This window comes from Panthera uncia (genome assembly GCF_023721935.1).
Source record: "Panthera uncia isolate 11264 chromosome A3 unlocalized genomic scaffold, Puncia_PCG_1.0 HiC_scaffold_12, whole genome shotgun sequence".
In the NCBI taxonomy this organism is placed as follows: Eukaryota; Metazoa; Chordata; class Mammalia; order Carnivora; family Felidae; genus Panthera; species Panthera uncia.
In genome coordinates this window covers 3562261-3576962 of record NW_026057579.1, presented here as the reverse complement: position 1 = coordinate 3576962, position 14702 = coordinate 3562261, and the positions used below count along the sequence as shown (strand labels likewise).

The 14702-nt window shown below is 36.2% G+C and overlaps 1 protein-coding gene across 1 annotated transcript in view; it reads left to right on the top strand.

Moving 5' to 3' along the window:
• The window catches only part of ZC3H6 (zinc finger CCCH-type containing 6), a 69645-nt gene that overhangs the window by 20606 nt on the left and 34337 nt on the right, over positions 1–14702 (top strand). The window contains exons 2-3 of the mRNA XM_049652159.1: positions 4295–4475; positions 11733–11855. Coding sequence (XP_049508116.1) covers positions 4295–4475; positions 11733–11855 — 304 coding nt within the window. The remainder of the gene's footprint in view (positions 1–4294; positions 4476–11732; positions 11856–14702) is intronic.

Below are 14702 nucleotides of genomic sequence, written 5' to 3'. Positions count from 1 at the left end.
TTTTCTGGTGATAATATCAGCTTATCTCAGGAAGCTTGTATTTATGAGTAATATCTTTTAATATCATCCATCAGGAGTACGTGAATAGTCTTTTATTGAGGCTTTTGTGTTTCTTCCAGAAGACTCAGTTTCTGATCTGTAGCTTGTAACAGGAGCCTTTAGGCAAGCATAAAGAAAAAGCAGAAACTACCTGTGGAGGTAAGACTGGTTCAGATTAAGTTGTTTTAATAGCAACAATATCAGAAAGGAGAAAAGTAGAATCCTTTATGAAGCAAATCGATTTATAAGGATTTAGTGAATAATTTACCTCAGAATAAGAACATATCATTGGCATTGACCAATTTCAGGGTTTTAAATTTATACCAGTGTATTATGATTTTCTCTAGTTGTCTGCAATCTAGGTAGTTAAATCTAGAGATAAAATATTTTAAAACTTGTTTTTAAAATAATAGCTTTATTGAGATAAAATTCACCTTTTTAAGGTATATGATTCACTGGTTTTTAGGATATTCAGAGTTGTGCAGTCATATGACTATCTAATTTTAGAACTTAAAAAAAAAAAATTCTGGAACATTTTCATCACTCCGAAAAGAAAAACCCCATGACCGCTGACAATCACTCCTCATTCCTTCCTCCAAACTACCTGGCAGTCCCTAATCTACTTTCTGTCTCTATGGATTTGCCTAAGAGATAAATTCGTTTAAAAATAATTTTGTTTGTTAACTGAACAATTATTTACATATCCATAAACATGAATATGTCTCTTCCTAAAAAGGTCATAACCACTCTATTATTTTACATTAATAAAAAGTCATCCATTATAGAATTGACCTAGGTAGGAGTTTCTCTTTTTGACTTATTAATTTTTGAAAAGTATCTTGGGTTTAGTAAATAAAACAGCTTTCATAATGTCGTTGAGCTAATTCAAGATCTAGAGAATGCCAAGCACTCTTAACTATATCTACTATCTCTTCCATTTTTGTTTTTTAAAATTTTTTTTTCAACGTTTTTTATTTATTTTTGGGACAGAGAGAGACAGAGCATGAACGGGGGAGGGGCAGAGAGAGAGGGAGACACAGAATCGGAAACAGGCTCCAGGCTCTGAGCCATCAGCCCAGAGCCTGACGCGGGGCTCGAACTCACGGACCGCGAGATCGTGACCTGGCTGAAGTCGGACGCTTAACCGACTGCGCCACCCAGGCACCCCTCTTCCATTTTTGATTCACAGAACTAGATTAGTATCTGATACATTAGTAAGTGCTCAATCAAGAAAGCTTTGTTTTGTTTTCGTGACAGAACTGGAATTAGAATCCAGCTGTCTTCCCATGAAGTTACCTCTTCCCATTACACCACACATGCTTTCCGTTGTGTCCAAAGCTTATTTTTGTAAAACATTTGTAAACAGTTCATAGATGTGGGGATCAGTGTTCTTTATGTCCTTTTTCTATCCTATTTTTTGGAAGCATACAGGAATTCACAAGTTTAAATTTGTTATTGTGTGAATGCTGGCTAAGGAGAAGAAAGAAAAGTAAAATACCTTTCAGTGTTTTTTGTCTAATGATAGATATAAATGCCCCATATTTCACAGTTAAAGAATTTATGTAAAGTAGATCATAAATTCATATGCAGCATTTTTAGCTTGAATACTGAGGTACTTAAATAGCTCTAGTCAAAATGTTAAGCATGAATTAGTGATTTTAAGATATAAAATGATTTATGCTTTAAGGAGCTCAATTTGGAGGAGAAGAATGGTAAAAGAAAGGATGAATGCCCATAGATTTTCTTGGTGCTGTTCAAATTTGATTATGGTATAAATATAGGCAGTATTCAATTTTTAAATGTACAACTTGATGACTTTTACACATTGATCACCACACAGATCAATATACCGAATATTTCAACACCCCAGAAGGTTCTTTAGTACCCCCTTTTTTTTTTGGTAGTTACAACCCTCCAAGAGGTAATCATAATTTTGGCTTCTGTCACCATAGGTTAGTTTTGCCTTTTCTTGAAATATGTATATAAATGGAATCAAACAGTACTGTCTTGTATCTGGCTTCTTTTACTCATAATTGTGTCTATAAGATTCATCCATATTGTGTATAGCAGTGGTGAATTTGTTTTGCTTTGTAGTATTACATTATATAAATAAAGCACAGTGTATTTATCCATTTACTGTTGTTTTTTTTTTTTACAATTTTTTGACAGTTTTTTACAATTGTGATTAAAGCTACTAAGAATAGAACATTCTGTGCTTATCTTTTTGTCAATATATGCACTCATTTTTCTTGGGCCTTAAGGTTTTATAGTGTTATAAAAGTTTAGAACTTTTTTTGTTCAAATAGAATGCCAAGCCTGCCTTACAAGAAAATTTCAAGTCTGCCTAAATGGATATATACCTTTTTGATTTTATAATAGAAACTGGGGAAAAATAACATCGACTTCACAACCAATTTTGAGTGGTATCATGTGCCTGTTCTGTAATGCAAGGGTTATGGATATTATAACATTCATTCCTTCAGTGAACAGCAGGGAACCATGCTATGTGTTAGAGATACAGCTATGAAAGACACGGTCATAGTTTACTTTCCCCAACCAATATGTTCAGGTCATTTGAATATAATGTATAGAGCACAGAGATAAATAAATGAGAATTATTAGGGGAGTACTTAGGGTGAAACATCTCACCTAAACCTGGGTAGTCAGTGGAAGCATCTCAGAGAAAATGACATCTGAACTGGGTCCTATAGAATGAACTGGACTTAGCCAGGTGTAGGGGCGGGAGTTGGCGTTGAGAACAGCAGTGCAATGAGAGCTTTTAAGACAATGTTTAAAGCTTAGAGAGACAAGAAATTGAAAGTAGTTGGGTAAGCAGGGACTCAATTATAAAGGGGTTTTTGGCAATATCGGGTTTTGACATCATTCTTAGGTCAGAAGGGAATCATTGGTACTGTCTTTTTTTATTATGGAAAACTTCAAACACGTACAAAGAGAATAGTAAAACGAATCCTACACATCCCACAATTTGAGCAATTACCAACTCATGACGAATCTTGTTGATACCACTTTTCCCCTCCCCCAGTGAATAGTTCTAAAGCACATTTGAGACATCATATCATCATTGAAGATTTTGAGCAGGATAGTACATGGTCAGTTTTGCATTTTAGAAATCACATATCCCTAGTAACTTCAAAGTATATTTACAATGCGTACACCATAGTTAGTTGCTTCTCATTTGCTTCCGTTATACAGACATTTGTCTTTCTGCACCACCATGTACTATTTATAGCAGTTTGCATTTTTTCAAACTGTATGGAAGCATGATTAAATGCTAAACTTATTTTTTTAAGTTTATTTGAGAGAGAAAGAGCTTGCGCATACTCATGGAGAAGGGGCAGAGAAAGAGGGAGAGAGGGAATTCCAAGCAGGCTCCACTCTTGTCAACAAGGAGCCAGACATGGGGCTCAGTCCCATGAACCATGAGATCACAACCTGAGTTGAAATCAAGAATCAAGACGCTCAACTGACTGAGTCACCCAGGCACCCCTAAACTTATTTTATATATTTATCTTCTTATGAGGATCATTGTTTAATTTGCCTTTAAAGATACTGAATATTTTTGGCTTGTTTAACTATAAAAATGTCATAAACAATATAAAAGTTTGTTTTAGTTCAGTTTCCATGATAGCAAAGATACTAGTATTTGGAAAGTAGAATTCAATTTATGGTTTTACTACAAATATTTTTTTTACAGATTCAGATTTAATTTATGATTCTTCTGTGGCTCAGGTTTTGCTATTTATCTACCTATTGAAATCTGTTTCTTATTGAAGTTTACTGTGATGGTGAAAATTAATGTAGATTGCTTTCATTTTAAAACTATTTATAGTTGTTTACACACCACTAAGTTAAAAATTCCTTCCTGTAGTAAGAATGTTTACTTCCGAAAGTATTTTAGTTTAACCTTTGGTTTAGTAAATGGTAACTACTAGCACCGCATTCATGCATTTATTCATTCATTTGGTGAAAGTCAGTGATCTTAATCCAAATCACAGGTTGGCAAATATTTGTTGCTGAAACTGGTTCTTAGATTTTTGGAAGGTTGTTCCAAAAGAAAGGGAGAATTCACAACAGAAACCATATGTGGCCTGCAGGCCTTACAGGAAAAATTTGCCACCCATGGTCTAAATGAATATAACTCAAATTACTGGATGTGCTTATTTTTCTTTTGGAAGTGTTGAAGATTCATTTTCAAATTGACATTTAAAAATAAAAATTTAATTGTCTTCTACAGAGAAGATGGTGAATTAGAAGATGGTGAAATAGATGATGCAGGATTTGAAGAAACACAAGAACAGGAAGCAAAAGAGGATGAGAAACAGAAAAATGAGAAAGCCTATAGAAAATCAAGGAAAAAACACAAGAAAGAAAGAGAGAAGAAAAAATCCAAAAGGAGAAAACGTGAAAAACATAAGGTTAGTTGAAATCTACTTTTAATTCTTTTAGTAAATTTTTATGAAATATAAAATACTGAAAATTAGAAAGTATAAATCATTGCTTATTTTTTTAATTAAAAAAAATTTTTTTTTGATGTTTATTTATTTTTGAGACAGACAGAGCATGAGTGGGGGAGGGGCAGAGAGAGAGGGAGACACAGAATTTGAAGCAGGCTCCAGGCTCTGAGCTGTTAGCACAGAGCCCAACGTGGGGCTTGAACCCACCAACCATGAGATCATGACCCGAGCCAAAGTCGGACACTTAACTGACTGAGCCACCCAGGTGCCCCAATCATTGCTTATTTTATTATAAAACTTATTGATTAGATACTTTTATTTATGTGAGTAATATATTTTCTAAACACAAAGATTATATGAATTATCTCAAAGATTTAAAAATTAAGGTAACTTTTAATGCAAGTTAAAATAAATCTTTTTAATTGATGATAAAAGGTTAAGAAAGTTTTATTCTCTACAGATCTAAATTAGCAGCATTGGCATTGCCATCCATTTATTTATTTATTCATTCATATGTATTATTGTGTGCTTGCTATGGAAATCTCTGTGCTCTGTGTTAAAGTTACAGTAATGAGTGAAACAGTCTCTAACAGATTACATTAAAAGTGGAAGGAGAGGGGCGCCTGGGTGGCTCAGTCGGTTAAGCGGCCGACTTCGGCTCAGGTCATGATCTCACGGTCTGTGAGTTCGAACCCCGCGTCGGGCTCTGTGCTGACCGCTCAGAGCCTGGAGCCTGTTTCAGATTCTGTGTCTCCCTCTCTCTCTGACCCTCCCTCATTCATGCTCTGTCTCTCTCTGTCTCAAAAATAAATAAATGTTAAAAAAAAAAAATTTATAAAAAAAAAAAGTGGAAGGAGAAGGCAATAAACAAATGAAAATATGATCAAGAAAAAAGAGTAGAGTGCTGGATAGAAAATAATGTAGTTTGGGATAGGAAAGAAAGGATATCTATGCTGATGAGAACTCAGGGAAAAGTTGGCAGCTGTAGTGGGGTAGCTTTTGAAATTCCCCCCATAAAACAGAGCAATAACGATAGCAAAATCTGGGGCACCTGGGTGGCTCAGTCGGTTAAACATCCAACTCTTGATTTTGGCTCAGGTCATTATCATGGCTTGTGAGATCAAGCCCTGCACTGGGCTCTCTGCTGGTAGTGTGGAGCCTGATTGGGATTCTCTCTGTCTCTCTCTCTGTCTCTCTCTGCCTCTCCCCTGCTCGCAAGTGCGATCTTGCTCTCTCTCTTTCTCTCTCAAAATAAATAAATAAATATTTTAAAAAATGAAAGAAACAAGTTACCCTACAAACCTTAAAAATACAAATGGTTAAGGCCAAACTACAGACAGCAACAAGACCAGTATAGGATCAGCAACTGTGCATACTGAAGCAGAGGGAAGGTAATGCGACCTCTAGAAAACTAATTGCCATCTTATCTCAAATGGAGGGATCCCCCTGCCACTCAACATGAAAAGTCCATAGGCCAAACTGAGAACAGCAGCAGAAAGTGAGAGGGGCTTTACTAGTTCCAATTCACATGTGAGTGTAAGGTGATCACATGAATTTCAATGATGCTTGAATGGTCTGGGCCTGATGAACTCCTATTACTGATCAACCAAATCCCTCTCTTGGACAGAATCCTATACTGAGAACATAACTGCTCACAGTAGAATCTAAATTAAGAGGACAAGCATATTAGGACCAGGCAAGGAAAGAAATAGATTTAAAAAAATGAGGGAAAGAAGCAAGGGAGGCATATCTCAGGGGATACATAGCCATATTTATTAATACTTCATGCAAACAACAGAACAAATAACCCTAGAGAACAAGATAAAGCCATGATCACATTCCATGTAAGCTACTATTTAAAAAAAAGGGTGAATAATGGAGAGAATATTCTTCCAAAAGAGAAAGAATTCCCACAAAACATATAAAATATTTAACCTAATTTACAAAATGATAAAAAAATTAAGAAAGCAATATAAAGCTATGATCAAACAGCATAAATACAATTTGGAGGACACATCCTTTTGTCATCTAGGCAAAAAAGACCAAGTCCCTTATTAGGAAAAGAAAATCAGATTTAAAAAAATTATTTATTTTAGAGAGAGAAAGCTCAAGCAGTTGAGGGGACAGAGAGAGAGAGAGAGAGAGAGGGAGAGGGAGAGAGAGAGGGAGAGAGAGAGAGAGAGAGAGAGAGAGAGAGAGAGAGAGAGAGAATCTTAAGCAGGCTCCATGCTCAGCGAGGAGCCCGACGTGGGACTTGATACCATGACCCTGGGATCATGACCTGAGCTGAAATCAAGAGTCAGATACTCAACTGACTGAGCCACCCAGGTGCCCCTAAGAAAAATCAGATTTATATAGAAATTTTTGATATCAGTATTTTATGCCAAAAGATGATGGAATGCCATATTTAAATAAGAATTGGTTTCAAGAATTTTATATCCAGCTAAATACTGACCTTCAGATATATAGTCCTCAGAAAAACTATATATGGTAGAACTTAGGAAGTATTGTTATCATGAGCCTTCCTACAGACTCTACTAGAGAACAAGTTTAGATAACCAAAATGACTAGTTGAAAGAGAGGGATCTATATACATGCATATATTTCCTTATAAAATTAAGACTAAATGATGGACGTAAGAGCAGTATATTATGTATCTGTACATTACAACTAGAAAAAAATATCAGGAAAAGCAGAAGAGTATATGGCAAGAAGAATAAGGTTACTGATTGCCTTATAGTTATTAACAGACAGTAAAAGGATGTTGCTTCACATTATTATCCTGGGAATAAAAGAGAGAAAGGAGAAGAGGTTACTGCCAAACTTCAGTATTGGTCCTGTTGGTAAAGAAACAGTATGTGCACCTGGGTGGCACAGTTGGTTAAGCATCCAACTCTTGATCTCGGCTTAGGTCATGATCTCACAGTTCCTGAGTTTCTGGTCTGATGGCACAAAGTCTGCTTGGGATTCTGTCTGTCCTTCTCTCTACCCCTCCCCTGCGTGTGTGCTCGCTCTCTCTCAATAAAAAAAAAAAAAAAAAAAAGAAAGAAACAGTATGCAAAGAAGGGACAGGGAGTAAGGTTATTGGAAAAAGGCTGTATGAAAAAAATAATTGAGACAAAAATATAAACTTTTCTAAATACCCCAACAATGCAAAATCCAACTCTGTGTACAAGAAAAATATTTTAAAAATGGGTAAAGACATGCGAGGCAAATGCAAAGAAAGAGAAGGCAGAAGTCATAATGTTGATATCTGAGATAGTCAAATTTAGGTCAAAAAGAATTGAAAGAAACAAAGAAGAACATTTTATGATGTTAAAGTTTACAACTCATAATGAAATATAAGTTTATTAATATTTTATATCCCCCCAAAAAGCAACTTCTGAAAAGCAGGAACTATGGGAGCTACAAGAAGAAATAGGAATATAGTAATAACAGGAGATACACCAATATGCCTTTCTTAGATCAATCAAGTGGATGAAAAGGTGGTAAGGATGTTAAAGAGAGATTATAAATAAGTTGTAAGCTCTGAATCCTGAGAACACATCATCCTCTCATTATATGGCCACATAGTATGCCTTATAAGCTCCAATTACTTTGATAGAGTGGAAATGTTACAAAAAGCAACATCAAACCACAATACAATAAAACTAGACATTACTAATAAAGTCAAAACAAATGCCTTTTTACTTTATAATTCAAATACCTACTATAAATAGCTTGTGGAATATAGGGAAAACAGATTAAAACTGCAGAATTTCATGAAAATAATGAGAACTCTTGATATGTAAGTACTAGTGGAATATGTCTAAAGCAGTTATCAGGAGAAAATTATAGCATTATAGTATTAAAGGCTAGAAAAGTGGCAAATCAAAACAAAAGAAACAAAAAGAAGGACTTTTGATAAAGTTACAAGCAGAACTTAATGAATTAGAATGAAAAGTCAGTAGTTACGAAAAAAAGATCAACAATATATGTATAAATCTTCGGCCAGACTAATCTAGAAAAAAGGGGGGATTGCCTGGCTGGCTCAGTCGGTGGAGCATGCAACTCTTGATCTCAGAATCTGAGTTCAAGCCTCACATTGTGCATAGAGCCTTCCTAAGAAAAAAGAGAATGAAAAGAAAAAAGGGAAAAGCAAAACTAAAACTCACTCTGTTGAAGCTAAGAACTTTCAAAACTAACAAGTTTCATCTCCTTTTTAACAGCCTTTCATTTATCTATTTTCTTTGACAGATAGTTACTTTCAATATTTTGCTTTAAAATCGTTTTTATTTCAAAAAATAAACTTTTTAAAAAAAGTTTATTTATTTTGTGAGAAAGAGCAAGGACGAGGTAGGGGGCAGAGAGAGGGAGAGAAAGAAGAGACAGAATCATTCTCCAAGCAGGCTCTGCACTGCCAGCGCAGAGCTCCATCTTACAAGCTGTGAGATCATGACCTGACCCAAAAAGAGTTGGACTCTTAACCAACTGAACTACCCAGGAACCCCTCAACATTGTGCTCAAAAATCATAACTAGATCACTTAGTTCATTAGATAACATTTTCTACTTTGCATGTTATTGAATGCAGCTGTGTTGTTCAGCTTTCTGCCACTGCATAACAAGAATGTCCCTTCTTCCAGTTTTAATAAGCTATCTCTCACTTTCCTTTAAGTTGCCTCAAAGTCCAAAATTTTGCTAACAATCATTCAAGGCAGTTTATGTATTGTTATTGTTATTATTATCATTATTATTATTTTGTAATCTCTGTCCCCTACGTGGGGCTCAAACTCATGACACAGAGGTCAAGAGTTGCCTACTCCAACTGAGCCAGCCAGGCACTGCTCATTCAAGGCAATTTAGACTTTCACTAAGGCTCTCCTTAAAGTCGTTCCAATATCCATCCACTGTCTGGTAGCAAAATCACTCCTGCCTTTTAGATGCTTGTTATGGAAGCACAGCATTTCCAGAAACCAGTATCTTATTAGTTAACTATTGCTGAACAGCATATTACCCCAAACTTAGAAGTTTAAAAGAACAGAGATTTATCTCCCAGCTTTTGTCAGTCAGGAAACTGGATGCAGTTAAACAAGGTGATTCTGGCTCACCTTTTCTCATGAGGTTTCAGTCATCTCATGGCTGGCTCGACAGAAGTAGGATCCTGTTCCGTGGTCACTCACTTGGCTCTTGGTGGGCCTCATCAGTTCCTCACCATGTGGACTTCTCTACAGGCTGCCTCAGTGTCCTCACTGATGTCAGCTGGATTCCCCCAAGGCAGGTGACCCAAGAGTGAGAGAGAACAAGAGAAAGCATCCAAGATGAAAATTATAGTCTTTTTTATGACATAATCTCAGAAGTGATACACCATCTTTTCTGATATATTCTATTTACTACCTATTTTTAATGTAGTCAAGTTGCTAATTTCAGGTAATAATTACTTATTACTATATATGAGCCACATGTATATATATTTTGATAATAGCCTTCTTAAAGTCAATATGTTTTTTAGCCTCACTTTTTTGGAGTAGCCTGAAGAAACTTCTCCCTTAAGCAGAACCTTCTTTTCCCTGGTGGTTTTTCCTGAAGCACTGTCTTCGTCTGAGCTGTTTCTGTTTTTGTTTTTTTTTTAAGATTTTATTTTTAAGTATTTTCTATATTCAACGTGGAGCTTGAACTCACAACCCTGAGATTGAGAGTCACATGCTCCACCAACTGAGCCAGCCAGGTGCCCCTGAGTTTCTTCTTAATCAAGTTTTATCCCTTCTGTGATCTTCAACTGAAAGGTTTTCCTTGGAACTGGAGCTGACTTCTGCTAGTGACTTAGCAAACTTGGCTTTTAAATGGACAATAATTGGGGCACCTGGGTGGCTTAGTCGGTTAAGCGTCCGACTTCGGCTCAGGTCATGATCTCATGGTTCGCGAGTTCAAGCCCCACGTCGGGCTCTGTGCTGACAGCTTGGAGCTTAGAGCCTGCTTCACATTCTGTGTCTCCCTCTCTCTCTGCCCCTTCCCTGCTCATGTTCTGTCTCAAAAATAAATAAACATTAAAAAAAATGTTTAAATGGGCAATAATTATTTCAAGCCCTAATTAACAAATAGTAGTTAAGTTTGAAGGATTTCATAGCATAATTATGAAAAGATTGCTTCGTATCACCTATCAAATCAGCAAAAACAGAAATAGCACTACCACAAAACAAAACCTGAAAACATTTAAGAACAAAGTGGAGGAAAAGTTTGTTTTTCTTAAAAGAACCTTTAAGAATTAAAGGGTAAAGGAGGGCACCTGGGTGGCTCAGTTGGTCTAATGTCCGACTTTGGCTCAGGTCATGATCTCATGGCTTGTGAGTTCGAGCCCTGCATGGGGTTCTGTGCTGACAGCTGAGAGCCTGGAGCCTGCTTCGGATTATGTGTCTTGGTCTCTTTCTGCTCCTCCCCTGTTCATGCTCTGTCTCAATCTCTCAAAAACAAACATTAAAAAAAAAAAAAAAAAAAAAGAATGGGGTAGAGGAAAACAGATCCTTCTATTGTAAAAGCATCCGAGTTCAATTTAGTTCACCTAAGTTTTACTGAGTATCTTCACTGATAAGAACTTTTAAGAATTCTTTAAAAAGAATGCTTAACCTGAGAAGATAATTACTTTGACTACATCGAGATTTGGTGACTTTTTTTAAAGAAATGCACACATATTTTAAAAAGCTGACTCTTGATATCTGCTCATCATTATCAGTTCCTTCTGGTTTCCATTTCACTTTTGTTCAATTTTTGGGGTTGGATTTATTTCATATTTATAGTTTGGAATGTTTTGGTATCTTTTAGTTTTAGGGTACTTACACAAAAGAATAAGAATTCTAAAGCTATTTTAGGTAAAAATCAATTGATTCATACTCTACTCATGTTCTGTGTTCCTCTTTGAGGATCTAGTTTTATTCTTTAGAGATTAACTTTAAGATCACTTTAAGCATAGTGGAGCACAGTTCCTTGGATCACAGGGATGATGATGATAATGTTGCTCTTAAGTCCCTAAGAAGAGGGGAAGATATACTTTTCCTCAGAAAATTTTAGAGAAGTTGGGGTGGTGGTGGCCTGTAGTAGAGCAAGGATTTTTCAGTTAATACTTCAGAACCTACTAGGCTAATACTGTCTATTGGTTGGCACTTCTGGCTGAAACAAGTCTATCTAGTTACTAGTTAAATGTTCTTCCTTTTGCAAATGTAACATAATTGTGTTTTCCCTTTTAGCATAATTCTCCGTCTAGTGATGATAGTTCAGACTACAGCCTCGATTCAGATGTTGAACATACAGAAAGTTCCCACAAAAAAAGAGCTGGTTTCTACAGGGATTATGACATTCCATTTTCTCAGGTATTGCCTTTTTAAAAATGTGGTCAAATATACATAACATAAAATTTACCATTTTAACCATTTTTCAGTATACAACCAGTAGCATTAAGTATATTCACAATGTTGTACAACCATCACCACTATCCATTTCCAGAACTTTTTCATCATCCCAAACAGAAGGTGTGTACCCATTAAATGAGAACATCTCACTTCCCCCTTTCCTCTACTTTCTGTCTTTATGAATTTGCCTACTCCGTAGGCATATAGGTGCAGTCATACTGTATATGTCTTTTTGTGTCCAACTTCATTTATCATAATTAAAAAAAATTTTAATGTTTCTTTATTTTTGAGAGAGTGAGACAGAGCAGGAGTGGGGGAGGGCCAGAGAGAGGGAGACACAGAATCAGAAGCAAGCTCCAGGCTCTGAGCTGTCAGTACAGAGCCCGATGTGGGGCTCAAACCTCGAACTGTGAGAACATGACCTAAGCCGAAGTCGGACGCCCAACCGACTGAGCCACCCAGGCACCCCATCATAATTTTTTAAAGGTTCATCTAACATGTATCAGAATTTCATTTTTTAAGGCTGGATAATATACCATTGTATGGATATATCATATCTTGTTTGTTCCTCTGTTGGTGGACACATGAATTTCTCCCACCTTTTGACTGTTGACTGTTGGACTGTATACCTAAGAGTGGGATTACTAGATCATATAGTAATTCTATGTTTAATTTGCTGAGGAACCACCAAACTGTTTCCCAGAATGGCTGCACTGTTTAACATTTCCACCACAATGCATGGGATTTTCCAGTTTCTCCACATCCTTGCCAAACTCATTTTCTGGGTTTTCTGTTTTATTTTGTTTTGCTTTAGGTTTTCTTCTTCTCTTCTTCTTTTTTTTTTTTGTTGTTTGTTTGTTTTATAATAGCCATCTTAACACGTGTGAAGTGGCATTCTTTTTGTTGTTGTTGGTAGTTTTTACTTCTTCTTTTTTTTTTTTAATTTACATCCAAATTAGCATATAGTGCAACAATGATTTCTGGAGTAGATTCCTTAGTGCCCCTTACCCATTTAGCCCATCGCCCCTCCCACAGCCCCTCCAGTAACCCTCTGGATGTTCTCCATATTTACAAGTCTCTTCTGTTTTGTCCCCCTCCCTGTTTTTATGTTATTTTTGTTTCCCTTCCCTTATGTTCATCTGTTTTGTCTCTTAAAGTCCTCATATGAGTGAAGTCATATGATATTTGTCTTTCTCTGACTAATTTCACTTAGCATAATGCCCTACAGTTGCATCCACGTAGTTGCAAATGGCAAGATTTCATTCTTTTTCATTGCTGAGTAATACTCCATCATATACACACACACACACACACACACACACACACACATACATTTTCTTTATCCATTCATCCATCGATGGACATTTGGGCTCTTTCCATACTTTGGCTATTGTTGATAGTGCTGCTATAAACATTGGGGTGCATATGTCCCTTTGAAACAGCACACCTGTATCCCGTGGATAAATACCTAGTATTTATCCAGTTGCTTTATCCAATTTATACAATTGCTGGGATGTAGGGTAGTTCTATTTTTAATTTCTTGAGGAACCTCCATACTGTTTTCCAGAGTGGCTGCACCAGTTTGCATTCCTACCAGTAGTGCAAAAGAGATCTTTGTCTGCATCCTTGCCAACATCTGTTGTTGCCTGAGTTGTTAATGTTAGCCATTCTGACAGGTGTGAGGTGGTATCTCATTGTGGTTTTGATTTGTATTTCCCTGATGATGAGTGATGTTGAGCATTTTTTCATGTGTCAGTTGGCCATCTGGATGTCTTCTTTGGAGAAGTGTCTATTCATGTCTTTTGCCCATTTCTTCACTGGATTCTTTGTTTTTTGGGTGTTGAGTTTGATAAGTTCTTTACAGAACCTGGATACTAACCCTTTACCTGATATGTCATTTGCAAATATCTTCTCCCATTCCTTTGGTTGTCTTTTAGTTTTGCTGATTGTTTCCTTCTCTGTGCAGAAGTTTTTATTTTGATGAGGTCCCAGTAGTTCATTTTTGCTTTTGTTTCCCTTGCCTCCAGAGACATGTTGAGTAAGAAGTTGCTGCAGTCAAGATCAAAGAGGTTTTTGCCTGTGTTCTCTTAGAGGATTTTGATGGCTTCCTGTCTTACATTTAGGTCTTTCATCCATTTTGAGTTTATTTTTGCGTATGGTGTAAGAAAGTTGTTCAGGTTCATTCTTCTGCATGTTGCTGTCCAGTTTTCCCAGCACCACTTGCTGAAGAGACTGTCTTTATTCCATTGGATATTCTTTCCTGCTTTGTCAAAGATTAGTTGACCATACGTTTGTGGGTCCATTTCTGGGTTCTCTATTCTGTTCCATTGATCTCAGTGTCTGTTCTTATGCCTGTACCATACTGTCTTGATGATTACAGCTTTGTAGTATAGCTTCAAGTTTGGGATTGTGATGCCTCCTGCTTTGGTTTTCTTTTTCAAGATTGCTTTGGCTATTCAGGGTCTTTTCTGGTTCCATACAAATTTTAGGATTATTTGTTCTAGCTCTGTGAAGAATGCTGGTGTTATTTTGATAGCGATTGCATTGAATATGTAGATGGCTTTGGGTAGTATTGACATTTTAACAATATTTGTTCTTCCTTGAAGTGGCATTCTTATTGTGGTTTTGAGGTATTGCCTTTAAGGAGAGAAATGCAATTTTCAGTTTTATTCTTTGATTTCTGATATTTTGAAAAAATATTTTATATTTTCAGTATGGAAAAAGAGACATGTATACACATGCTGCAGATATTATTTTATTTTATTTTCTGATTATATTTAAATCCAAGCTAGTTAACTAACATATAGT